Source organism: Talpa europaea (genome assembly GCF_964194135.1).
Source record: "Talpa europaea genome assembly, chromosome: 12".
In the NCBI taxonomy this organism is placed as follows: domain Eukaryota; kingdom Metazoa; phylum Chordata; class Mammalia; order Eulipotyphla; family Talpidae; genus Talpa; species Talpa europaea.
In genome coordinates, this window is record NC_140079.1 from 64,667,584 (window position 1) to 64,694,464 (window position 26,881).

General features: G+C 39.4%; 1 protein-coding gene across 1 annotated transcript in view; it reads left to right on the forward strand.

Moving 5' to 3' along the window:
• The window catches only part of ADCY10 (adenylate cyclase 10), a gene marked incomplete at its 3' end in the record, with an annotated part of 66,559 nt that overhangs the window by 12,801 nt on the left and 26,877 nt on the right, over window positions 1–26,881 (forward strand). Inside the window, exons 9-17 of the mRNA XM_084250614.1 lie at window positions 1,046–1,164; window positions 2,155–2,231; window positions 4,197–4,386; window positions 7,229–7,284; window positions 10,973–11,126; window positions 13,133–13,325; window positions 14,295–14,381; window positions 17,634–17,908; window positions 19,737–19,873. Of these exons, the coding sequence (XP_084106740.1) occupies window positions 1,046–1,164; window positions 2,155–2,231; window positions 4,197–4,386; window positions 7,229–7,284; window positions 10,973–11,126; window positions 13,133–13,325; window positions 14,295–14,381; window positions 17,634–17,908; window positions 19,737–19,873 (1,288 nt within the window). The remainder of the gene's footprint in view (window positions 1–1,045; window positions 1,165–2,154; window positions 2,232–4,196; window positions 4,387–7,228; window positions 7,285–10,972; window positions 11,127–13,132; window positions 13,326–14,294; window positions 14,382–17,633; window positions 17,909–19,736; window positions 19,874–26,881) is intronic.

The window sequence follows — 26,881 nt, forward strand, 5'->3', positions numbered from 1 at the left end:
ATATGTGTATATAAATATACACATATATAATATATATAATATACACATATATATGTGTATATACACATATATATGAAGCTCTTTTTGTGATGTCTATTCACAGTCATCACTCCATAAATGGGAGCTGCCATTCTCACTGCCAGTGAGGAAGATGCTCAGCCTCCCAAGTCACCAGGCAAAACTTCCAGACCAAGCAGACCTGCTGGTGCCCCCAAAAGGGTTTGTCTCTAGTCCCAGAATCAGGGTTCCCCCCTGGTGTCAAGACAGAGTCTAGTGGCAATTAGGACCTAACACTTGATGAGATTCTTTTGACAATTGTTGAAGAAATTATTTTTTTGTATTTCATCAAATATATCATTTATAGACTCAAAATTTTAACCCATTGCCCTTTATTTTTATGCCCTTTTCAAACAACTATGACTACGAATGCCAAGTTTTTGAGTTTAATCTCTGCTTGGAACAGGTAACTTTCTGCCAAGGAAAATCACTCACAGCTTAACTCTTTATCCCTAAGAAATATAACCATAACAGCAATATCTGAAAGTACTTTACAGATCACACACACACACAGAGTCTCATTAATCTCTTCAGTTGCCAAAACAACTTTGGCAGGTCCATGCTACATTGATTTTCAAACTGGTCAACTGAAATCAAAGGGTATAATTGACTTATTGTAGTTTCCACACTTGGAAAGTGGCTTTGATTCCAGAACTGGTCTCCTTTCAACTGCTCTGTGCTGCTGCTTATACTTAAACTAGCACATTGCAGCATGGGATCTTGGCCACAGGAGCAGGCAAATAGGAATGTACCCACAAATAGCTCAGTGCAAGCCATTATCTCTGGAGCAAAAGCAAATACTTCTTGAGCTCCAGCCCTACTGTTGATGATGCACTAGAAGTTATATGATGCTTGCTAAAAATAAAATTGGTATGAGAGAAATCACAGTGAAATCTGACTCAGAAAGTGAAATTCACTACTTACACTCCACTGGGCCTTCTCATGCATGGTCCATGTACCTGCCGTGTTTGCTGACTCTCCTTCACAGGGCTGCTCCTTCCTCTGTGTCTTTGGTTTCCCTGGGGAAAAGGCACCTGATGAGGTCACTCATGCCTTGGAAAGCGCTGTGGATATATTTGACTTCTGCTCTCAGGTCCACAAAATCCAGTGAGTGTTGACTCTGTTCCTGCCCAGTAGTCCCTGAGCCTTTTGTATCGTATAGTGAGACAAGAACAGCAAAGGAGATGAAACTGCCCTTTATATGATGCCTTCCTGCTTGCATTCATTATGTACCTAATACACAAGTGAAGTGGGGACACCCTGTCCTGATTCAGTAAGAGAGGGGGATGGTAAAGGCAAGATGATGAATGAACCATCCTAAAAAGTCCAACTCTACCAGGTTTGCAAGAGAATCTAACTCAGTTGTTTCTCCATACTTCTGACTTCTTGATAGAGGATGAGCTCCCAACACCTTATTGGATAGCTGAGTTGAATTTTAGTAACCAGGAGATAAAATGAGTCCTTGGGCTGGGAATATAAGTATTGCTCTGGCTTAAAATGATACACTCATGGTAAAACAGTAAGGTTTACTATCCTCAGCCCTGGCTGCCTAAGAGCTACAGCCTGAACACCCCCATGACCCCAATATACAGTCTTGTTCTGGTCTACTCTAACAGGTGCCAGTCCCTTGCCCTGAATAATTCCACCTCCTCAGCCCCTCACATATGTGCACAGCCATCCTCAAGTATTTTAAGAGTTAGATTTTGATGCCACACACCTTATCTGAGTTACTTTCTTTCAAGGTAACAACTTTATTCTTCCTAGCACTAATGAAGATAGTGTTAACTATCAAATGGGGTGATGAGAATTTATTTTCTAGGAAAGTAGCTCAGATGAACACTTAAAAATAGCAGATAACTGAACTGAGTTACCACTCCTAAGAACTTAGCTCTGTCTCCAGCTGTCTTTCCTTTACACCTCTAAGGCTCTGAACAATTGCCCAAATAAGTACAAAGGGGAGAGAGTTACTTGTAGAAAATGCTTTCCCAACCCTCCCCACCCCATGCATCATCACCCCCTCCCCCCACCCACATACATCTTCCTTTCTCTCTGATCACTTTCTTTGTCTCTTGCCCCGTAATTCTCTCCTTGTGAAAGTACCGTTTCCATCGGCGTTGCCAGTGGGATCGTCTTCTGTGGGATCGTTGGACACTCTGTGAGACATGAGTACACAGGTGCGCTGAGCTGGCTTATCTCCATTTTTCTTTCTGCAGACACTGTGCCTTGCCCAAGGAGTTTGAAAGAGGAAGGACAAAAATAAGACATAGGCGCTGCCTTCATGAAGGTTGCAGTGTTTCAGGTGGAACCAAGCCACATAGTTTTGTCTGCCAACAGCACAGTGATTGCAGCATGTCTTTAAGGGGCCATGCAGGAGAATAAGAAATTGGCAGTCACTAGAGGGGGACAGTAGGAACCTACAAGAGCATGAAATGAGAGGCCTTTAGAATTACTATTTTTTTTTTATTTATAGAGGCATGTTTTATTTTTATTTATTTTGTTTGTTTGTTTGTTTTGTCTACACATGCACTGGGCACAGTCAGAAGCGCGGGAGGGCAAGAGAACTCACCAGAGCCAGAGCCGGGAGCAGAGCAGGCAGAAGGACCGAAGTACACTGCTGAGGGGAGCAGCGGGCGGCAGGAGAGGTCTGCGCACCATGTGGGACCCTCCTCCGGTGGCAGGGGAGCAGCCGGGGATCGAACCGGCACTGCAGAGGCCGCGGGCAGCTTCGCAACCCAGCGCTCAACCGCTGCACCACCGGGGAGGCCCTAGAATTATTAATTTATGTTAAAGTTCATCTTAACATTAGACAGTTACTCCTCTCAATTCCTGGACTAGGTTAGGACTGCTTCTTATAAATTGTGAGCATTGGCATTACTGGCACACAGTTCTAATCTCATATGAGAATGGTTGATAGATAATATCTCAAGATTTCACTGCTCTATTACTTCCTTCTTCACTCCTATGAGGGCTTAAGATGTTCAGAAATAACATGTCTAAAATACAGAAATGGTTATGTCTAAAATGATTCAATGTGTGGAAGGTTCTTCAAAATAATACAGGGTAGAGAGTGGAAAAAATGAAGATGGGGCATGACTGACCATTTTTTAATGGCTTTTGGGGCTGGGTAATAAATAAATAGATGGAGATTCATGATACTATGCTTTATTGTAAGGGCAAATTTTTCCACAAAACATTTTTTAAAAAGAAATCTTGAGATCAAAAGTACTCAAATTATGTGAAAGTATATTTAACACCTATTTTGCATATAGTAGAGTTCAAACCTAAACAGTTTAATTTCAGAATCTACACTATAGTGTATGATCCCTTAAAATGTCACCTTAATCCTACACACAAACCCATTCCAGTTGCTTTTGTTCAGTCTTAAGAAAACAACTCGGGGCCTCCCTGGTTGAGCAAGGGGTTAAGCACCACACTATGAAGCAATCCACAGCCTCTGCAGCATGACTTCGATCCCTGGCTGGCCAGGGAGAAACCCCCATGGCGCAGCAGACCTCTCCTATCTCGCCCACTGCTCCCCTCACCAGTGTATTTCGGACAGTCTGCCTGTTCTGTTCCCCACTCTGCCTCTGGTGGATCCTCTCACCACCCCACATCTCTGGCCTGTACCCCAGCTCTTGTATGCATAAATAAATAAATCTTTAACAAAAAAAAAAAAGAAAAAGAAAACAATTCATTTAGAAATGAAATGAAAGTCTTCACATGCGGGAACCTACAGTCACAAATTTGTGCCTCTTTTTGAGGTCAGTGTTTTAGGCTGAAACCTGCTCTTGTCCCACTTGTAGCAAAAGGCCAAATACACCCCACCTGAGAGCCTCCAGGGCTGTAGTCATCCCATTTGCAGCACCTTCTTTATGTGCAAAGCTCTTCTATTGTCCCTTTGGCCTTTCAGGTGAGGTGGAAACAATGTTAATGGATAATTGGATTAATTCCCATATATTTTGTAGTAGCCATTGGGTATGAAAAAAAGGGCAGCTGAAGCCAAAAGATGTTTGTGTCATTCATGAGAAATGGTGGGAGTAAAGTGTAAAAATGCCATTTGGGGACAAGTATATCTCTGATGACATTCAGTTCAACAGCTGTTTTTCCCCTTATCTTTGTCTTTCTCCTTCCTGTTATAGTCATTGGGCAAAAAGTCAACATAGCTGCCAGGATGATGATGTACTACCCAGGAATCGTGACCTGTGACTCTGTCACCTACAGTGGCAGCAACCTACCAACATACTTTTTTAAAGAGCTTCCAAAGAAAGTCATGAAAGGTGTTGCAGATTCTGGACCAGTCTATCAGTGTTTGGGCCTTAATGAGAAAGTGTGAGTGTGGGGCACTGGGTTTACAGTATTCTTAGTGAAGAAGTGGGAGAATTAGACAGCAAAGCAATTGGTCACTCATATTCAATTTGAAGTCAGTTCATAAAATTAAAGTCTATTCCTCCCCCAGACTTAGGTCCAAATTTCAAAATCTGTCACCTTCCCCCATCCTACTAATATTATAACATGGTAGAAGACTCCATTCTATTCTCAGTTCTGAGAATCTGAGAGTGAGTCTTCAAAGGTTATGCAAACCAAACAGAAAATCCCCTCATTTGAGTATCAATTTGGACCCAAATGGACCATTCACCAACAGTTAAGTATTAACTGATCATGACAACTGCGTACTTACACACTGATAGGGCTAATACAGTATGAGATGCTTTTCCCCTCAAGGTCTTTTGTGAAATACATTCCCCAAATGCCCAACTTAGGCATATTGGTGTCACTTTCAGGTTAAAATTCCTTCAATCACTTCTGATCATTTTCATGATAATGTTCAAATTCTTTGTGATAACATACAAGAAAACCACCTGCCTTTCCAATTTCATCTCCTCCTGTACCCGCTCCTCCAGTGTGTCTAAGTAGATATTTCTCACTATCACCCACCTATCCCCAAGTTAATAGGAAACCACTATCAATTTTTGAAATCTAACTCAAGGGTTCATTCCTTTCTGAGTCTGGAACTAGCCAATTACAGCTAAGACTATCTTTCTTCCTCTGTGTAACTCTATAGTAACTTGCCTCTATCACACTCATCACACATCATAATTATTTATTTATTTTTTTTTTTAGAGGCATGCTTTATTTATTTATTTGTTTTGTTTGTTTGTTTATACATGCACTGGGTACAGTCTGAAGCGCGGGAGGGTGAGAGAATTCACCAGAGCCAGAGCGGGGAGCAGAGCAGGCAGAAGGACCGAAGTACACTGCTGAGGGGAGCAGCGGGCGGCAGGAGAGGTCTGCGCGCCATGTGGGACCCTCCTCCGGTGGCCGGGGAGCAGCCGGGGATCGAACCGGCGCCGCAGAACACACATCATAATTATTGACTTGATATGTTTTTCACTTACTGAGAACCCTTTGATGTTAGTGATCATTTCTCATTCATTCTTAAATTCCTAGTGCTTGACACATAGTAGGCACTCAATTATACTGAGTGAATGAATGAATGATGTGGAAAGCAGAAAGTATTATTCTTTATTTAGCAAAGTAGAATCTAGATCTTAAAGGATCAGATAAGAGAACCAGGTTCTATTAGTTCAAGCAGTCTCTATTATTCACCTTTGTATTCCCAGGGCTCAGCACTGCACTTGTCATAACATAGATCATCAATAAAATGCTGTTTGAATAAATGATCATTTTTGTGAGACCTTCTTAACTCTTAGAACTTTAGTTAAAATATATAACTTATCCTTAATGTCAACCATATGAGGTTGATATCTCCATTTTATAAATTTAACTGGAACTCAGAGATGTCAAGTGACTTGTTTATGTCATAAATCTAGTAAGCAATGCCACCCTAATGCTGCATTATGGACAGCCACAAAACCTAGTGGTAAGTAACAATATTTACTTATCTCATGAATATTTGGGATTTGATTCTCTTAGTCGGATGAGGCAGATCTTGCCTACGCATGTTGGCATATCTGACGTTCATCAGATTGTTGGCGAATTCAGGGCAAAATCAGGTGACATGACTGGGGTAGTTTGGTTAATATGTCTCATCCTGAACTAGGCTATCCCAGGCATGTTTTCATGGTACTATCAGAAGAACAAGAAAGAGCAAGAGCAATGCACAAGCATTTCTGGAGCTTCTTCCCATGTCATGTTTACTAACATCCCATTGGTCTAAGTATTCACAAGGCTGAGCCAAGAGTGGGAGGGCTTTGCAAGTTTACATAGCAAAGGGCATGGATATGAGTAGTGTAAAGAGGTGGGACCACAAATACAATCTACCACAGAAACCCAAGACTATCTGATCCCAAAGACTGCCCTCCTCATGGATTTTCTATATCATCTCTGCAAATAAGAGGATGTAGAAATATATACACACTATGAACAGGGCCTGGGTCCTTGACCTGATAGTTTACATCTAATAGGGAAGACCAACGTATACAAAAATGGCTGTGTATTACACAGGAGACTTGATATGTGCTATAACCGAGACCATAAAAAAGTGGTATGATAGTACAGAGAGGGGGATGATTCATTTAACTACAAAGATTTGTTCAGGAGATAATATAATGCATAAGGAAGCATATGCCTCCTAATCTAATTTTAGACATTGACTGTTGATAATATCCTGTTACCATTGGCTTTGGGATTTTAGGGAAGTTGAACCTCAATTTCCTTGTTTGTAAAGTGGACATCATAATAGTACTTCTCAATGAGGATTTTTATCTGTAGTGAATGAAATGATACATGTAAAACACTTGGAAAATAGCACATAACAGGTGCTCAACTAAGGTGACTTATTATTATTGGAGCAACTGGTGAAATCTTCCCAGAATGCGAGACAGTGCACTTATCCAAGTCTACTGGGTACCATATTGGGTTCTGTTTTTTTTAGAAAAGGGGTCAGCTCTGCCAATGCAGACTCAATAAACATTTATAAACACTATGGCAGACACCAGGGTAAAGGCTGCTACATACATTGCTTGGACTCTCCATTATCAGGTAAGAGCTTCTCCTTTACTCTTTTTGATATCTGCAATTCTTGAGTCAGAGGATAGACTCTTGTTACAGACTGAACAGAAGGTTTTCTGGAAAGTAAGAACTAATCATCCTTGCTCTCAACATTTCCCTGTTTTGAATCTAACATCTGTTCTTCTCTTCTTCTCTTTAGCATGTTTGGTATGGCATACCTCATCTGCAACAGAAATGAGGGTTACCCTTTGCTGGGTAGGTAGTGAGCCTTGATTTTTTTAAACTGCTTTATTGGACTATAACATCGTGCAGAAAAGCACACCAGTGATAAATCTGCAGCTTAATGAATTACCACAAAATGAACATGTAATCACCATTCAGGCAAAAACAGCAAAAAACAGCAGTACTCCAAAAACTCTAACCTTCTTCTCCCTTTCCCCCCAAAATCTAACACTCTCGACTAATTCAAAAAGACTTGATCTTGGTTTTAAAATTCATATAGATGACATCATACGTTGCATAATTACATATGCCGTCTTGAAATCAACATTAAGTTTTGAAATTTATCGGTGCAGCTTTTATTCATTCATTTTTATTACTATTTAGTATTTCATTTTATAAACATAAAAAAAATCATTCTTTTATACATTTGTAGTTGCATCCAGTTTAGGGTTCTTCTGAATAATACTGCCATAAAAATTCCAATACAAGTTTTTTGATGAACACATGTATGCATTTTCTCTTGTACAAGTAGAAGTGAAATTGTAAGGACAAAGAACAGTTTTGGTAGATGATACCAAATAATTTTCCACAATGGTTGTATTTTTTCAAATTTTATCATGAGAATTTCAGTTTCTTCTTAGTCTTGCCAACCACTTAATTTTATCAGTCTTTATAAATTTGGTATTATAAATATGGGGGTATAAAGTGAATGGTATCTCATTATGGTTTTCATTTGTATTTCTCTAATGTGGTTGAGCAACTTAGTCGTGTTATTGACCATTGGAACATCATCTTTTATAAAGTATCTGTACAAATTTATTTCCCGCCTTTCAATTGGGTTGTTTTTTATTATAAATCTGTTGGAACGTTTATATGTTCTGGAAATGTGTCAATTGCCATTTTTTTTAATTGTATGTAACTTCTCCCATTCTATGCTTGTCTTTTTTACTCCATAATGATATATTTAATGAACAGAATTCTTAATTTTAATATAGTACTATTTATCCATCTTCTCTTTTATAGTTAGTGTTTGCATATACTATTTAAGAAATCTTTCCTCTCCTAAAAGTCATGAAGATGTTTTTCTAGATTCTCTTTATTTTACCTTTTACAATCATATCTATAATCTATCTTCCAGTGATATTTTGGTGATTCTTGGTGATAGGGACCCCATTATTAGGAAACTAACCCAAGACTAGTGAGGGAAATAGAGATAAAATGAGGTGGGGATATACCTCTGAAGGAAAAGACCCTATGAAGGTTGACTCGTAGGTTCTGATGGAAGCCAATACTACTACTAACACTTGTATTTTCCACTGCTAGACCTGAATTTCCTTAGAAATATCATCACAAGTTAAATCCTGATCATATCCAACTGTTCTCAGGAAATTAAGCAGAGGCTTAATTTGGGGGAACATTAGGACAGACCATTGATGTCAGCAAAACCTGAAGGGGACATTTCCAGAATACTTGGCAGTTGGGCCAACAGCACTTCCCCAATTTTACTACAGTCAGGTGTTTTTCAGAGTCTGCAAGAAATTCTCATCTTGTAAGTCCAGATCCCCAAACTACTGAAGATTAGAGAGGAGAAGTCCCACTCTCACCTTCCTCTGACGCCTTACTTTCCATTCCAAGATGTGCTTGTTGTGATAATGATTAACTGGACATTAACTGGAAGTCATTACCCCCTTTCTACAAGATTGCAAACTCAGTATGACATGTTGGATGGTCTGGCCCAGACACCTTTCTTGCCCTGGTTCCACCGTCATCAAGTAAAGATCAGGCCCATATGTAATTCTTCAAAGTTATAGTAAAAATCAGACTGTCAAGATATTAGAAGTATGGGAAATACCTTTCTCTTCAGGAGCTCCTGTACCTAAAACTGTATATACTAACAATATAGATAACAAAATTATAATGAACAGTGATTTTGGGGAGTCACAAATACATAAAATCTCAGATATTAAGGCCATCTTTAGATAGACTAGAACAAGGTACATGTACTTTAAGTCAACTCAATCTTATTTTAGATTCCAGCCAATAAGACAACCCATAAGGTCATAATTGTATATGTCCTATATGAAGAGAATATACAGAGGTAGAAAATCCTGCTATGTGGCCCTCTGGGCCTCATCTTTATTTTTTGGTAAGATTTATTTATTTATGTATACAAGAGCTGGGGTACAGGCCAGAGATGGGGGTGGTGGTGGTGAGAGGATTCACCAGAGACAGAGTGGGGAACAGAACAGGCAGACTGACTGAAATACACTGCCGAGGGGAGCAGCGGGCGAGACAGGAGAGGTCTTCCTGGCCATGTGGGTAGCTCCTGGCCAGCAGGGGATTGAACTCATGCTACAGAGGCTGCGGATTGCTTCATAGTGCAGTGCTTAACCCCTTGTGCCACCAGGAAGGCCCTGGACTCATCTTCTGAATGCAAAGCCTCAGGCCCAAAAAGAACAACAGGCATCTCACAAAATTGAAGTTCAAATGCATTTCAGAAAGGCATTGTTTCAGCCAAAAGAAGCAACTAGCCTGCAGAATACTTCTCATTAAACTGTACTCAGAAGTTTACGTTACTAAGTAAGACACTTAGCTTCTCTGTAAAGATGTGTAAACTAGGTTAGTGGTTCTGGTTTTCAACAGACATTAAATAATGCCTGGATAACTCTTTGCAGTAGTTTCCTCCCTGCATTTGTTGAATTACCTACTGTCAATAGAGGTCTAAAATACTTCTCACAGTAAGTCCTTTTGAAAGAGAGCACACACATTCAGATAACTTTTATTGCAGTTTATTGTGATTATTGTTCTATTTCATTATTGGTTATTATTATTAATCTCTTCCTTTGCCTAGTGTATCATAGCTAGAAATGCATAGGAAGAAGCATATAGAGAGTCTGGTGCTATCTGTAGCTTCAAGCATCCGCTGGGGGTCTTGGAACATATACCCCACAGATCAGGGGTTATTAGTTTGGTAACAAAATAAACCTCTGCAGTGCCTGTGTAGCAATGAAGTGGTGATGGCCCCATGTGTGTTTCCAACACTTTTGATAGAAATTGCTCACTCTTTTAAAATTACAGTTCTACAGTTCTTCCAGCTCCTTGTCCACCCAGCTTTCAAAGACTGTGCTCATGAGTTTCAAATTTCAGTCTGAGTATCCTGTTACATATATATATAAATACACAAGAAGAATAAGTGACAGGATTATAACTCAAGGTGACTTTGACGTACTATTTTTCCCTTCTCTAAGTTTTCCGTATTTTCTGAGAATGCTTTAGTTTTATAGTCAGAAAAAAAATTATAGTTTATTTTTACCAAAAATTTATTACGATAGAAGCAATCTATGCATAATTTTTGAAAGCAAATTGAATTTTCTTATCACTGTTACTTCTTCTAGCAACCCTGATATAAATGTTCTTTTTCACTTATGTCTAGTGTTTTATAAACAACAAAAAGGCAAAAAGAAAGAAGAGGGAAAAAAACAAGCATTTGGCTCAGATAGCTTTGGCACAATTCTTAGTGGTGTAATCTATACTAATCTCAGTTTTCTACACTATAATTAAACAGACATTATAATTAACATTATGAGAATGCTTTCCCTCACAGCTTGTGGGAATCAAAACTGTAAAACCATATTGTAAATCAGAAAGCTCTAGAAAGAAGATTTTAAAAAATCTTTAAATTGATTGGATTTGCTCCCTTTTTAAAAAATAAAAATAACAGGACGTGATAAGGAGATCAGATACTTCATGTGTAGTATGAAGGAATTTTTGATGTCAAGCTGCAGCCGAGTCCTAATGTATGAAGGATTGTCGGGATATGGAAAAAGCCAGATACTTAAGGAAATTGAGTACCTGGCCCAAGGTGAAAATCATAGGTGAGTGTCTTGCAATGATCATTTTTTTCTGAACCCAGAAATTCCTGACATCCTTAAGAGTTTCATTTATTTGAGTTTCATTTATTTGAATGCTTCTCTCCTTTGTACAACTTAACTTTGTGTAAACTGTCTACATAATCTCTCAATTATTGGGCTCCATGCTCCATGTGCTAAATAAATAATGCTGTACAGATTGAACCAAGAAAATGAAAGGTTGAGTTGACCTCTGGAAGTTCTGATCTAATGCCAGGAGGGGCTTAGGTGGCAATATTTTAAAGCTTCCTTGGTAATCCTAAGTGCAGACAAGTTCAAAACAACTGGCGTAATGTTGAGACCAAGGCTAGATTGAATCTGCCCAGCAAACACCTAAGTTTATCCACCTAATTGACCAGGAAATCATGAGTTCAAACTGCTTAGAGCTGAAAATGGGGAAAAAGGATGGCCCTTGGGATTTTCCTTTGGAAGACAGGACTAATGTACTTACCTCACGCTTTTTCTTAATTCCGATAAGGGCTCTCTTTGTGACAACCCACGAGTTCCCTGACAGAGGAGGACAGTATGGTATTTAATAACAGTGCCGATGACCAAGATGATGGTGATGGTGTCTTACATCCATCTGACCTAAAGGCTTTGAGGGGAAAATGCGTATTATCCTTATGCTATTTTTAGCTGTGCTTGTACTCGTTTTAAATGTCAGGTCTGAGGAAAATCATTTAAAAAATGCTTATAACATTGCTGAGGGGATAACTCACAACAACCAGGAGAAAGTCATGAGTCATGTCTTCTATCACAATTTGCCTACTATGTTCCAGGAGCTGATGAGTGCTATAATAGTTTGCTAGAACTGCAGTAACAAATGACCACAAACTGGGCAGCTTAAACAGAAATTTATTGCCTCATGGTTCTGAAGGCTAGATGTTCCAGATCAAGGTTTCAACAGGATTGGTTTCTTCCAAGGGCTGTGAGAGAAAATCTATTCCAGACACCTTTCCTACCTTCTGGTGGGTTGCTGGCAATTTACATGGTGTTCTCCCTGTATATGTGTCCTATTTTAAAAACAGCAGTTATATTTGTGGCCCACATCACTCCAGTATGACCTCAGCTTAAGTTAACCTAATTAGATCTGCAATGGCCCAATTCCACATTCTGGGTCCTGAGGGCTAATAAGACTTCAACACATGAATTTGGGAGGTTCATGAGTCAACCTGTAACAAGTGTCAATACCCTAAAGACATGTAATAGCTAATCCTTGCTCTCAAGAAGCTCTCACAAAAAGGGGGGGGGTGGGGGGGAGAGAGAGAGAGAGAGAAATAAAGGCATGCAATAGAGTATTATAAAAGCTAAGAGGAGGAGGAGTATGTAACCCAAACTTCAGGCTACAGCTGAGCAGAGACTTACAGACAAATGCGAAAGGGGTGATTGGGAAGAACTGTGAGAAGTGATAACATTCCAGCCTAAAGAGAGAGAATAAGCAGAGGCATGGAGACAAGAAACAGCTTTAAGTGCAGAGAACCATCACCACTGTGTTGGTGGTGGAATACCAGGCAGAGAAATAACATGAAGACTTGGAAGATCTTGAATGTTACAGAAAGGAGTCCAGACTTATACCTCTAGGTAACTGAATGATTATAAATAGGAGAGAAGATACACATCTCTCTAGAAACTTCAAGCTTCTGTGAAGGGGTAAGTTCAGAGGGTCCTAATACTAGGCGGAGATGGTAGGACACTATTTAGTAGTGGAGGTGAGAGTATGGGGCCACAAACCAAGGCGTGGTGGGGTAGAACTGGAGAAGAGGGCATGGCTACATTGGATTATCAGGATATAAGAATATCGTGGAATGAGGGTGTATATCTGAAGCAGGGATAATGAATAGCTTCCAGATAGCTTGGGGCATTCTGTCAATACAACTGAATACAAAGAGTCAGAACTTTCCTTTAAATTTTATTATTTTCAAAATATATATATTTAAAAACTCTCTTCTGATTCTTGGCTTTCTTATAAATAGGACTATTGCTATTGCATTGACTAAGATCAGCTTCCATCAAAATTTTTATGCCATCCAGATTCTCATGGCCAATGTGCTAGGTTTGGATATTTGTAAACATTATAAAGAACGACAGACTAACCTTCAAAATAAAGTCAAGAAACTCTTGGATGAAAAATTCTATTGTCTTCTTAATGATATTTTCCATGTCCAGGTAACTGACTAGTATTAGACTTCTGCAGGAAATAGTGATGGGCAGGTGCACCAACTCCTCCCTGATGCTTGATGACCAAGTATTTCTTTGGTCTTTATTATCTTTTCTCATCTGGAACATCTGGGTAGTGAGGAAATGACTCCCAATCCTCCCTGAGTGAACATCCACTTTCCTGAGACACATGAGAGGTATCTGGAAATATCCAACTCAAGTAAATTCAAAGAGCCACTTGCTTTTTTCATTTTTTCCCTCTCAGCTTCTGATCACAGCCATACTAGCCTCGCTGGCCCGGGGCACAAGTCACTCTGCTCCCACACATGACTGCCAATGCAAAGATCAGAGCATCCTGTTCTTTCCTGCATTTTTTATATTCAATAATAAAACATTAGAGCCATAGCTGTAAGGGACATTAGGGATTATCTAACACATGAATATTTTAAGGCACAGAACAGTAAAATCATTGGCCCTGGTCATACATTACAGGTATCCTCTACTGTTTGAAAGTTCATGATATGCCTCTTCACATTTACTAAAGGACCTGTCTTAATCCTCCTTTTTCCTAAGTAAAACAAATGCAAAAAGAATTTTCACTTTTATAACAAAAAGTGATAAAAGCATCAGTGTTGGTTTGGCAGCAGCCATTTTAGAGGCAGCAGCACCCCCAGTGAGAGTGGCCCCACCAAGTTATTCCCAAGAACCATGTTACACCTACTGTGTGACATAGCATTCCTGTAGTTGCCTTTGGTTATTTGTATTTTTAGGATGTATTATTTGGTATGAGTGGTGGGATATGTAGGGGGTCTGGGAAGGCTCAAATTTTTCCATATAAATTCACTATAATCACTTTACTTTATGCTATTTCAGCTTACTAAAGCGTTCACAGGAATGCTCTACTTTCAGTGAGTGGGGAAATGTATAGCTCCCTTTGCTATTTTTCTCATAGTCAATATTGTCATGATTCATTTACAGTTCCCTATTTCACGAGAGGTTTCAAAGATGTCCACTGTGAAAAAACAAAAGCTATTGGAATCATTGTTTATGAAGATCTTGGAGCAAGTAAGAACATCTGTGGGCCCAGTAATGGGGGACAGGAAAATCAGCATCTCACCATGAAGTCCAATGGCTGAGGGGTACAGAATCCATTGACAAAAAGCTTTGAAATGTGTGAAAGCTTTACCCTATTGTGTTTTATGCTCCTCCATCCTTCCAAACCTTGTCAGTCAGAATTTAGTCATACTTGAAAGGAATCCCTTACCACCCATTTCTCCTGGGAGTTTGACCTCTCCTTAAAGCCAGCCCTCTTTTCTTTCTCTTTATGAGACGCCACGTATACACCTCGTTGTAGGTGTAGACAGTAGTCAGATTATCGAGGTTTGAACCCTTCAGCTTGACATTTGCTACCTGAGTAGCCTTGAGCAAGGCTATGCATCTATGCTTCTATACTTCTGTCATTTATAATAAGGAAAGTACTAGTGCTTAGCTCATAGGGTTGTACAGTTGAAGTGACTAGATTATATGTCTCATTCACCCAAGGTTATCTCTCTGAGTATTGTTGTGACTACCTACTGTATGCTAATCATCACGGTATTTAAATTCTAGTCCCCACCTCTCCTAAAGCACCAGAACCACATTTCTAAGAACTGTCTATATATTCTTCTTGGCTGTAATAACTTACTCTTGATGGGTTATTTTTTCCTACCCCATTAAATCCATTTTTTCCCTTTCCATTGCCCGTTCTTCCTCATCCTGATCCTGATTCTTGATTTAGTTGATGGCAAATTCATTCATGCATCCTTTGAAGTTATCTGTGCTCCCTTTTTCCTCACCAGTGGCCAATCTACTATATCTACTCAGTGCCAAGTCCTACTATTTTCACTGCAAGCCACCTCTGAATCTTCCCTTTCTCAGCTGCCTGCTGTACTTCAGGATCTGTCTCTTCCTGGACTGTTTCCATAGCTTTCCAACTAATCTCTGTGTCCCACAAGTCCCCATTCCAGTTATCCTCCATGAAACCATCAGAATATATGCAAATTGCACCAATGCATTCTTTATACTATCCAAATAATTCCCAGCACTAATAAGATAACAGCCAAAATTAATTTTTTTTTAACCTGGAGAATTTCTACTCATTCTTCAATGTCATCTCTTTAGTGAGAACACCCCCAAATCACTAGACTTGACTAATGCCTCTTGCACTATGTTTCTATAAAGCTGCAAACAGATTTCTTATTATATTTACCACACTCTTGCAATTTGTGACTTATATGCCTGTCTCTTCCCCTCAGGACATTGAGCTTTTTAAAGACAAGGAGCCACTTAATCATCATTGATCAGTAGAATATCTAACACATGTAAATGATCAATACAAGTGTGTAACAATGCATTAAGTTTCCAATACAGCCGCCTCCTCCTCCCCTCCAGGCAAATATACAAGGCAATGTCAGCATTTCCTAAATGTCAGACTTTGGACTTTTTGCATAACAAGTTTGCAAACAAGCTTTTTAAAAAAATTGGATTTTTGAGGTGATGAATTTTAGCCCTAAAGATTCAAAGGGCTGGGTTTGGTTCTAAGAATCTTTGTTGGTTGCCTTTGTTTTAAAAATGTCTCAGTTGTTTCTGATGTACAACCTAGTTCAGAAACTACTCCTTAAACTATGCTTTGATGTTGTCTATGACAACAATCTTTCCATCATTGTGTGACATTGGCAAGTTACTTAACATTTCTGTACCTAAATTTTCTCAGTAGACATTCATAGCACCGCCTCCTGTGAGTGTTATGAGGATTAAATGATTTAATTTATGTAAAGAGCATCTCAAAGTGCCTGACACACTAAGTGCCCAGAAAATGTTGGCTTTTACTCACATTAGAAAGAATTCAATTCAGTCTCCACAAATTAAATATGAAGAAACTGGGACCAATGATGTACTAATTAATTCATACCTTTTTTGTTTGCTGCTTTACACTCCTCAATTCACAAATAATTCACTGACAAGGCTACCAACAACTAAAACTCACATTTTCACCTCAAATTTTTAAAGTATCAGTCAAAAACAAAATAATCTCCCCATTAATTAAAATGTTCACAGGGAGAATGAAATGCTATCTTAGAACAGGGCTGTAAGTGCAGGCTTGTTATGTATATGTGACAGGCAAATTATAGCACTTCCTAGTGGTTGTATTATGAAATTTGACATTTTAAACTAACGTCACTGCTTTTGATTTTAAAAACATGGAGAGAAAGAATGGGTTAATCCAATATCTTCTTAAAGGGAACTAGAGGGAGTCAAGAGTAGCTTCAAGTAGTAAGAGAGGAAGGTATTTTCCAGTTAGCCACCTCACATCATGGAAATGCTAGGACCCATTATGCAAGCGGTCAACATTAAAATGTTGGCTTTATATTTTGTTTAACACTGTATCCCCAGCACCTACATTAGCACCTACTCTGGTAGACGCACAATAAATGCTTAATAAGTGAATAAATAATTCAGGCTAGTTAAGAAAGGTTAGTCTACCCAAGAAGTGGCCCATATGATCTGTCACATATACTGGAGTTCAGATTAGAATGGCATAAACTGCCAACAGGGCAAAGACTAGATCAGATTCCGTTCTACACTGCGTAGTCACTACCTAACCCACAGGGTAGTTAGGTGCTGAAGCTATGTTGGCTGCACATATATGTGAAGAAGAGATCTCCAGGAAATCTTTGTCTGCCAATAGTTTAAAATGAGTTGTAGTAAACATACATTTTTTTTAAGATTTATTTATACAAGAACCAGGGTACAGGCCAGATGCATGGGAGGGTGAGAATTCACCAGAACCAGGGGAACAGAACAAGCAGACTGATGAAATATACTGCTGAGGGGAGCAGCGGGTGCGACAGGAGAGGTGTGCCGTGCCATGTGGGACTCTCGCCGGCCGGCTGGGATCAAACTGGCACTGCAGAGGCTGTGGAAAGTTTCACAGCGTGTGGCTCAACTGTCTGCGCCACCAGGGGTGGCCCTGTAGTAAACACATTTTTATGTAATGACTGCTTTTACCTGGCTGCAACCCTGACTAGACTATAGATTTGTATTATATTTACAAATCTGTAGTAGTACATTTACTATCTTAGTAGTACATTTCAGACAGTTCTGTCCAAAATCCCATAAATTCCAAGTTAGTGGAATCTAAATTGATAAGAAAAACTTATCAGAAAAAACAGTTTAACTTAGCACCAAACTCAATGATGGCCCAAGCATACCCATCAAATACATGTATAAAAACCATAAATCCTACAGCACGTGTCTTTGTTTCTCTACCTTGTCCAGACAGTGAAAGAGGAGAGGATTATTTTCATCATCGATGAGAGCCAGTTTGTCGATACCACCTCCTGGGCCTTTATGGAGAAGCTTATTCGAACTGTCCCTATCTTCATCATCATGTCCCTGTCACCCTTCGTCAACATCCCCTGTGAAGCTGCCAGTGCCATAATGAAGAATAGGAATACCACCTACATCACTCTTGGACCTATGCAGCCTCAGGACATTCGCAACAAGGCTTGCCTGGACCTCAATGTCCAGGGAATCCCGAAAGAACTGGACTTGTGAGTAGCCTATTTTGGTCTTGTGGGCTTAGCAACTTCCTTTCAAAAAGCTCATTCATCTCACCTGGTAGGAAGAGTGCTGCCCACCTTTTCCTTGTATTGCCCCTTTGTAGACTCTTAGTGACACCCATGCTGTTTCTCTTTCATCACACTGGATATGGCTAGCCTCGCTTTAATTAACAAGGACTAAGGGTGTAGTGATGGACAAGGATACAAAAGGCAAACTGGTTAACACTGAAAACAACACCAAAACTAGGTGACGAGACAGGCACTGTAGCTGGGGGTGGTGTTCTCTGCCTTTGTCAGCTGAAAGCTGACTCTGCTGGGTGCTCCCTGAGCTTCAGTGCTCCCTCTACTGGAGGGTTGACAGCAGTCTCCTTAACAACACAGACAAATCTCTTTTTTGGCTGCTAGTTTGCAACCTGCCCCATTCTTTCTTTTTTTAAGATTTTATTTATTTATGCATACAAGAGCTGGGGTATAGGCCAGAGGTGCAGGGGGTGGGGTTCACCAGAGAGGATTCACCAGAGACAGAGCGGGGAACAGAACAGGCAGATTGACTGAAATACACTGCTGAGGGGAGCAACGGGTAAGTCAGGAGAGGTCTGCTGCGCCATGTGGGTTGCTCCCTGGCAGGCTAGGGATCGAACTCATGCTGCAGAGGCTGTGTAATGCTTCATAGTGCTGTGCTTAACCCCTTGCACCACCAGGGAGGCCCCATTCTTTCTTTTTTTAAAAAAAAAAAAATTATATATATATTTTACATCGTTCTTGTACAATGTATGCTTTTTCCTCTCAGGTGTAGTCCCTGTGGAATTCCCACCATCCATTCACCCATGTCCCATCACCATAGCCCCTTGTGCTCTTCCCACCCATTTTGATCCCTTACCCTCCTCCTCCCCTGCAGAATGTCTCTGATTTATAGTTGCCTGTTGATTTTGATTTTTAATTTATTATGATTATTTTTTTCCTGATCCCTTATATGTTTCCTCTACATTCTTCCTGTAAGTGAAACCATTCGATGATATTTTTTTTTCTTTCTGGCTTATTTCACTGAGTGCATCCATTCTTTCTGATGGTTGCCTTGTTCCTGAAAGAAAGATGTCTTTGACCGAGTCACATTTAAAATAACTCCAGGCATAAATTTGGTAATTTACTCCCTTTGTCTCGGTCTCTCTGTCTATAGTGAATGCTCTCTCTATATTTATATTTGTATCTGTATATGTATCATATATATTTATTATGTATGTTATTATGTACGTGTATATATGTGTGTATGTGTGTGTGTATGTTGTGCATTTACCTTTTGATCTAACAATCTAAGTTCTAGGGATCTAATTCAAAGATATATTGACAAAAATACTAAGCCACAAATGTGGGTGTTAGAAAGAAGAAGCATCTCAGAACAATAATGTAAGTTCCCACCACCATGTAGAGCAAATTGAAAGTCCAAGCAAGCAAAAGGAAGGCAATGATAAGAGCAGAAGTCAATGCAATTGAAAACAAAAACAAAAGAGAAAATCAACATAACAAAGAGCGGATTCTTTAGAAAGATCAAGATTGACAAATAAGCAATGAGACTAATAAAAAAGAGAAAGAAAGCACAAATTACCAGTATCACAAATGAAACAGCAAATACCTGCCAGTGAGGGAAATGTTTTATGTCATTAACAAATGAAAGAAAAAGAAAAAAAGCAATCTCTACAAATAGAAAAAAAAATGTGGTGAATGGGAAATGAGATTACTTTCAAGTGATTAAGAACACTCAAATGTTTCTTTCCTAAAATGTTTCCTTGGTTGTAAACAGTTTGCCTCATTTTCTTTACAGGTATCTGGTGGAAGGAAGCTGCGGGATTCCATTTTACTGTGAAGAATTGCTTAAAAACCTTCATCACCACAAGATACTTGTTTTCCAACCAGTGGAATATGAAGAAAAGACAAATATCACCTGGACCAACCTGTTCAGTAAGTCCCCTAAGGGATGGCTTTTCCACTCTGTTCTTCTGCACAGAGGGTGGCAAGAACCGGTCATCCAGGGACTTCCTGTGGATCAAAGGTTCGGGGAGGAACATTGAACCTGATGTCCAGATTGTGAGGGAACTTAGCATTTCCTGGACTCACTGAACTGGGTGAAAGAATGTATAGCTGACATAGTCATAAAAGAACACAGGGATGGGCCTCTCCAGTGGCTCAAGAGGTTAAGCACAGCACTGTGAAGCTATCTGCAACCTCTGTAGCATAAATTCAATCCCCAGCCAGCCAGGGAGCTACCCACATGGCGCAGCAGACCTCTCCTATCTCGCCTGCTGCTCCCTTCAGCAGTGTATTTCCGTCAGTCTGTCTGTTCTGTTCCCTATTCTGTCTCTGGTGAATCCTCTCACCCGTCTCACCTCTGGCCTGTACCCCAGTTCTTGTATGCATAAATAAATAAATATTTTTTAAAAATACAGAGCATGGGCCTCCCCGGTGGCGCAGTGGTTGAGCGCTGGGTTGCGAAGCTGCCCGCAGCCTCTGCAGCGCCGGTTCACTCCCCGGCTACTCCCCCGCCACCGGAGGAGGGTCCCGCATGGCGCACAGACCTCTCCTGCCACCCGCTGCTCCCCTCAGCAGTGTACTTCGGTCCTTCTGCCTGTTCTGCCCCCTGCTCTGGCTCTGGTGAATTCTCTCACCCTCCCGCGCTTCTGACTGTACCCAGTGCTTGTATAAATAAATAAATAAACATAAAATAAATAAATAAATAAATCTTTTAAAAAAAAAATACAGAGCATCTTAAAACCTGGAATCATTATTGAAGGGAGATTCAGGTGGTATCTGGGGGTGGGGGGTGGAGGATGTATCTTCCTTAGGTAAAATTACTATTTCCAAGTAAATTGTTAACAAGGTTCTCATGCTGCAGACACATATGTGAGAATGAAATCTGAAATGATGGTATATTGGAATCTTTAGGAAAATAATTTTAGTGAAGGGTGGGGATTGGAGAATAGGGTAAGAATAGAAACTGGAATGTAGAGGATTAAGGCTAAAGTGAATTATGAGGGAATGTTTGTGGTAGAGATACTATATATTTTTCTGGAGAGTTGGCAGTGAAAGAAGAAAAATTCATAAGCTAGCCCACCCTCCAAAAAAGAAATAAAAATAAGCTATGTCTAGATAAAAAGGAGAAACAGGAAAGTTAAGAGATAATCATCTCTTCCATGAAAAGAGAGCTATAAAGATGCAATCAAGAGAAAAGTTTGGTCTTGAAGTCAGGGCTCCAGAGTGCCAATGCCATCTCTGCTATTTAATTGCTGATATTTGGGGACCAGTCACAGACTTCGCTGGAACGTATTTGCTATTTCATTTGTGATAGTGGTAATTTGTGTTTTCTTTCTCTCTTTTATTAGCCTTGTTACCTATTTGTCAATCTTGATCTTTCTAAAGAATCAGCTCTTTGTTATACTGATTTTCTCTTGTTATTGTTTTCAACTGCATTGACTTCTGCTCTTACTATTCCTTTTGCTTGGTTGGACTTTCAGTTTGCTCTACTTGGTGGTGCGAGCTTAGATTATTGTTTTGAGATACTTCTTTCTTTTTTTTTTAAAGATTTATTCATTTATGCATACAGGAGTTGGGGTACAGGCCAGAGGTGTGGAGGGTGCTTCATAGGTTGCATCTTAACCTTTGCACCAACAGTGGGGTCCCAAGATGCTTCTTCTTGCTAACTCCCACATTTTAGTGCTACAAATTTCCCTTTCAGTAGTACATTAGCTCAATCTTACAAATTTTGATATTTTCATTTTTATTCAGTTTAGTGGATTTTTTAATTTTCCTTGAGATTTTTTTCTTTTGTCATAGATAATTTAGACGTATGCTGTTAGTTTCCAAGCATTTGAGGATATCCTTGTTATCTTTATGTTACTGGTTTCTAGTTTAATTTCGTTGGAATTGGGGAACATATGCTGAATGGTGTCCATGCTTTTAAATTTGTTGCTGTTTGTTTTATGGCTCAGGACATGGTCTGTGTTGGTCAATGTTATGTAGGTGCTTGAAAGTAATGTGTATTCTACTTTTATTGGTAGAATGTTATAAAAACGTTGAGTGGATCCTGTTGGTTGATGTGTTAGTGAATTATTCTATATTCTGGATTAATTTCCTGTTTAAGTTATTCTATCATTTGCTGAGAGGAAGATTGAAATAATTATAATTGTGGACATGACCTATTCTTTCAATTCTAACAGATTTTATTTCACATATTTTGTAACTCTGTTTTCTGTTGCATAAACATTTAGGAATGTTATTTTTCTTGGTGTGTTGATGTTTTTATCATTATATGGCATTCCTCTTTGTCTCTGGTAACTTTCTTTGCTCCAAAGTCCATTTTGCATCATATTAACATAGCTAGTTCTGTTTTCTTTTGGTTAATAATTGCATGGCATATCTTTTTCCATTCTTTTCTTTCAATCTCCCTAGTTCATTATAATCTCCCTAGTTCATTCATTTCATTACATTTGAATCTCCCTAGTTCTTATAGTTGAGTCATGCTTCAAATCCATTCTGATGATTTTTGTCTTTAATTGGTATATACAGACATTTAATGCAATTACTGATATGTTAAATATGCCATTTTACCATGGTTTGTTTTTCATGCCTCAAATTTTCATTTCTCCTACTTTCCATTGAGTTATTTCAACATTCTTTAATATTCTATTTTTGATCTCTCTCTACATAGATATGCTATAGATATAGTATTTTTGAGCATATCTCTTTTTAGTAGTAGTATAGAGGTATAACATTTTTTAGCAGTTTTACAAAGGTATATAGCACTATATATACATAACTTATTATTGTCCACTTTTTGCCACTTCAATTAAAGTTTAAAAGTCTTATCTATTTTTATATCTTTACCCTCTATTGTTTATAATTGTCTAAACACATTTTGTCTGTATACATTTAGGACTGTATCAGGAGTTATAATTTTTGCTTCGATTGCAAACACAAGTTTTAAAACTCAGGAGAAGGGAAATTTAGTATATTTAACTGCCTTTAACCATATTTTCACTTACTGTGTTCATTCTTTCTTGATGTTCCAAGGTTTCTTTTTTATTGTTTTCTTCTGTTTAGAGGATACCCTTAAGTTACTCTTTAAGAGTAGGTTACTAGTACCAGTTCTCTTAGTTTCTCATTAGCTAAGAATAGCTTGATTTTCCTTTCATCCTAAAGGATACTTTTGCTGAATATAGGATTCTGCAGAGGCACGGTTTCCTCAAAATCAGTGATTGTGGGACTTCCTGACCCTTTGCATGCAGTAGGCTTTTGTTTGCAATTTGAGTTGTTCCTGGCTTGCCAGGTGCTTCAGTTCCAAGTCTGGGGTATGAGGCAAAAAAAAAACCCAAGAGACACACTGCCATCTTGTTCCTTGGATCCAGCGGTCCCTACCCGTCTGCCTCCTCTCCTCCTACCACATCTCCTTAGGCTTGTTTTATATGTAATGGCAGGATTTTTAGTTGTAACTCCTGGGAGTCATAGGGGAAGATTTCCATCTTCCTGGAAGTGGAAGTCTCTTCACTATTTTGTGACTCAATTAAATGATGGTGCTTTGGCAGCAATAGGCACTGCGCACATTAACATCACTAAGCCTACAGAATAAAACCTTTTTCCCTTTGAGACTAAATTCAAGGGTGAGCATGTAGACACAAGATCAGCATTGTGCTGAAGTGTGAAAAAGGCACTCACATTGATGGTTTTCTATGCAGGGTAGAAAATTGTCACCTGAGGGTGACAAGGAGGAAAATTTCACATATAAAAATTCCTCTTGCTTCCTGAAAATGCCCTTGTTTCCTGAGTGAATGAATGAAGTTGGGATGCCCATATTCCTCCATGACCTGTGTTTCAGTCTGTAGCTGCGTCTGTATATGTCTGCAGGACCCAAGGGCAGCAGGGTCACATTTAGGAGAAATGAGATGGATGGTGGCCTGAGAGAAGAGCAGGGTCTGAGTAGAGGATTTGTTTCTTTTTTTTTTTTTTTAAAGATTTATTTATTTATTTATACAAGCACTGGGTATAGTCAGAAGCGCGGGAGGGTGAGAGAATTCACCAGAGCCAGAGAGGGGAACAGAACAGGCAGAAGGACCGAAGTACACTGCTAAGGGGAGCAGCGGGCGGCAGGAGAGGTCTGCGCGCCATGTGGGACCCTCCTCCGGTGGCCGGGGAGCAGCCGGGGATCGAACTGGCACTGCAGAGGCTGTGGGCAGCTTCACAACCCAGCTCTCAACCGCTGCACCACCAGGGAGGCCCGATTTGTTTCTTTTTTTAATAATGAGAGAATTAAGCTTGTTTTTTTTGGAAAGATTTTTTTTTCACTTTGGACAATCATGATTTCAAAAACAGAAAGCTTTCCCTAGCCAATGGTACTGGACAATGACTGCTATGAACATTATTTTTAAAATAGATAGCTCCATTACAATAACATGTTAGTCCATGAATTAGTGGAAGAAATATGTAAATGTAAACAAAACTGCAGAACAATAATATTGCTTCATTCCATATATTCATTTGTTTGTTTACTCAACAAATATTTACTTAGTGTCTGTTATGAGATCTTTTGAAAACCATCAGATGAATCCCCTGATTATAATTCTTCTGTGTCTTCTGGGGTGGTGAAAAGAAATGTGAAACTAGAGAGGTGCTGGCTGCACAATTTTGTGAATGCACTGGATGCTTTTAAGTTGTAAATATTATAATGGTTAATTGTAGGTTATATGTATTTCACTCCCAAATAAAAATATCTAAATGCAACACGTGATCGCAGACAAATCATACGTTAGGAGAAAAAGGAATGTTAAAGGACAATGTTAATTCAATGGACAAAATTGGAATATAGATAGGGATTATTGCATCAATATTGAATTTTCTGAAGATGGTTAAGTGTACTCAAGTTATATAAGAGAATGTTGGTATTCTTAAGAAATACAGAGTAAAGTATTTGGGGGTAAAGGGGCATGAATTATGCAACTTAGACTCAAACACTTCAGAAAATATGTGAACACAGAGCACAAAGTATAAAACAAATGGGGCAAATTATTTACAGTAGGTAAGTTTGAATGAGGAATACACTGTTATTCTTAACTTTGGTAAGCTTTAAACTTTCTGAAACAAACATTAAGAAAAATCCAAAAAAACTTTCCACTGAGTTTACAATACAATCCAAACTCCCAGCTAGAACTGGAAATCCCCACAAGATAGGGCTTCCACGCCCCTCTCTGACTTCACAGGTGCCGCAAAACATGCTACAGCCACACTGCCACCACCTGCTCCTACACACACGGCTCCTTTCTGCCATAGGGCTGTGTCCTTTTAGCAGGTGTTTCATGCTGCTGGCTCCTTCCCTCCTAGGTGAGGTATTTCCTCATCAGAGCCACTTTCTTTGACCTGACCATACTCTACAAGAAGGCCTCGGCTCTACCTTCATATTATTTTTCTATCACCGTGTTTATTCTCACACAACTCAATCACGTTGTGAGATTTTCCTATTATCTATTTATCTGCTGTTGGTTGTCGGTCTCCCAATGTTAGAATGTAAGCTCTGGGAGGTAAGGAATCTTAATGCTCCTCAGTCTCTCATCCTAGAACAAAGTTTAGTGCCGTGGGTGTTCAGTTAGTATTATTGGCTGAGTAATTAAAGTTATTGTTGATTGATAGCTAGGTCCTGGAAAAGAAAATAAAAAAGCATACAAAAGCATGGAACAAGTCATGGCCTTGATTCTCACTCTCCTGACTCCAACACACACACAAACACCAAACACACACACACATACACACACACACACGGTTCTCTTTTTAGTATGTGACGGTTCTCTTTTTAGTATGTGACTTTCACTTGGCTTCCCTAATCCAGAACTATTCCTATTCCCACCCCTCTCCTTAAGTCTCTGACCAGTCCTCAGCTTGGTTTCTCTACCTGGGTCTACTCCTCCCTTGAGTACTTTCTTCTAATTCCATCCTTAACCCCTATTGTTTGCTAACTCAGCACTTTCTCCTTTGTTGTTTTCATTTACTCATCTAATCCCTGGCCTCTGTGTGTGTGTGTGTGTGTGTGTGTGTAAGAGAGAGAGAGAGAGTGAGAGAGAAAAAGAGATTCAACCACAACCTCTTCATTCCAGACCCATTATTCCAATTGCTTATTGGACTATCTGTGTCTCTCCCTGTACCTCCCAGCCTGAGGATGGCAGCACTTATGTCTCTTACCTCCATCACTGTCTTGCCTAGCCCCCCTTTACTCAACATTCTCGGTATTCCTTGCAGTACCACTCACCTAGTCCTATCCAATCAACACTTCTTACTACTCCATTGTTGTACCTTCTTACACAATCTTCCCTCTCCCAGTCCCTTGCCTTTTCTAAATTCTGCTTCCAGTGTTACTTTCCTAGAAATAGGAAATAGGATTATTACTATCCTCTCTTCAGAAACCTGTGGTATTTTTTCACTGTCTATGAAATAAAGTCTAAACTATATATTGCTCTCCCAAACTATCGCTCCAAATACATCTTCCAGAGCAGTGCTCCATATTCTATAGTTTAACTACACCAGTCTCCTTCTAACTCCCTAACGTGTAAAGTCTCTGTGGCTTCTATACCTTTGTATTGATCACCCCCTCTATTTTCCGCTTGGAATATCTCTTCATCGTTCAAGATTACATCAAAATGCTTCCTCTTCCATGAAGTCCTTCTGGGTCCACCAAATTTGAATTAATTATTCCTTCTTCCCACAAAAACTCTTTGCTCTTCAGTTCTTCAGTCACTCTTCCTAGTAATATGATTAGTTACTCAAATATCTGTCTCCAGAGATTTGAAGCTCCTTGAGGGCTGGATGCATTAACCATGTTTATAGCTTTCACAGTCAGTGGAGCATAAAGAATCCTTCATAATTATGTACTAAATTGATGGGAATTCTCTGACACCTGCAGTTTGTGCCTACCTGTGTGGGACATATGCTGCC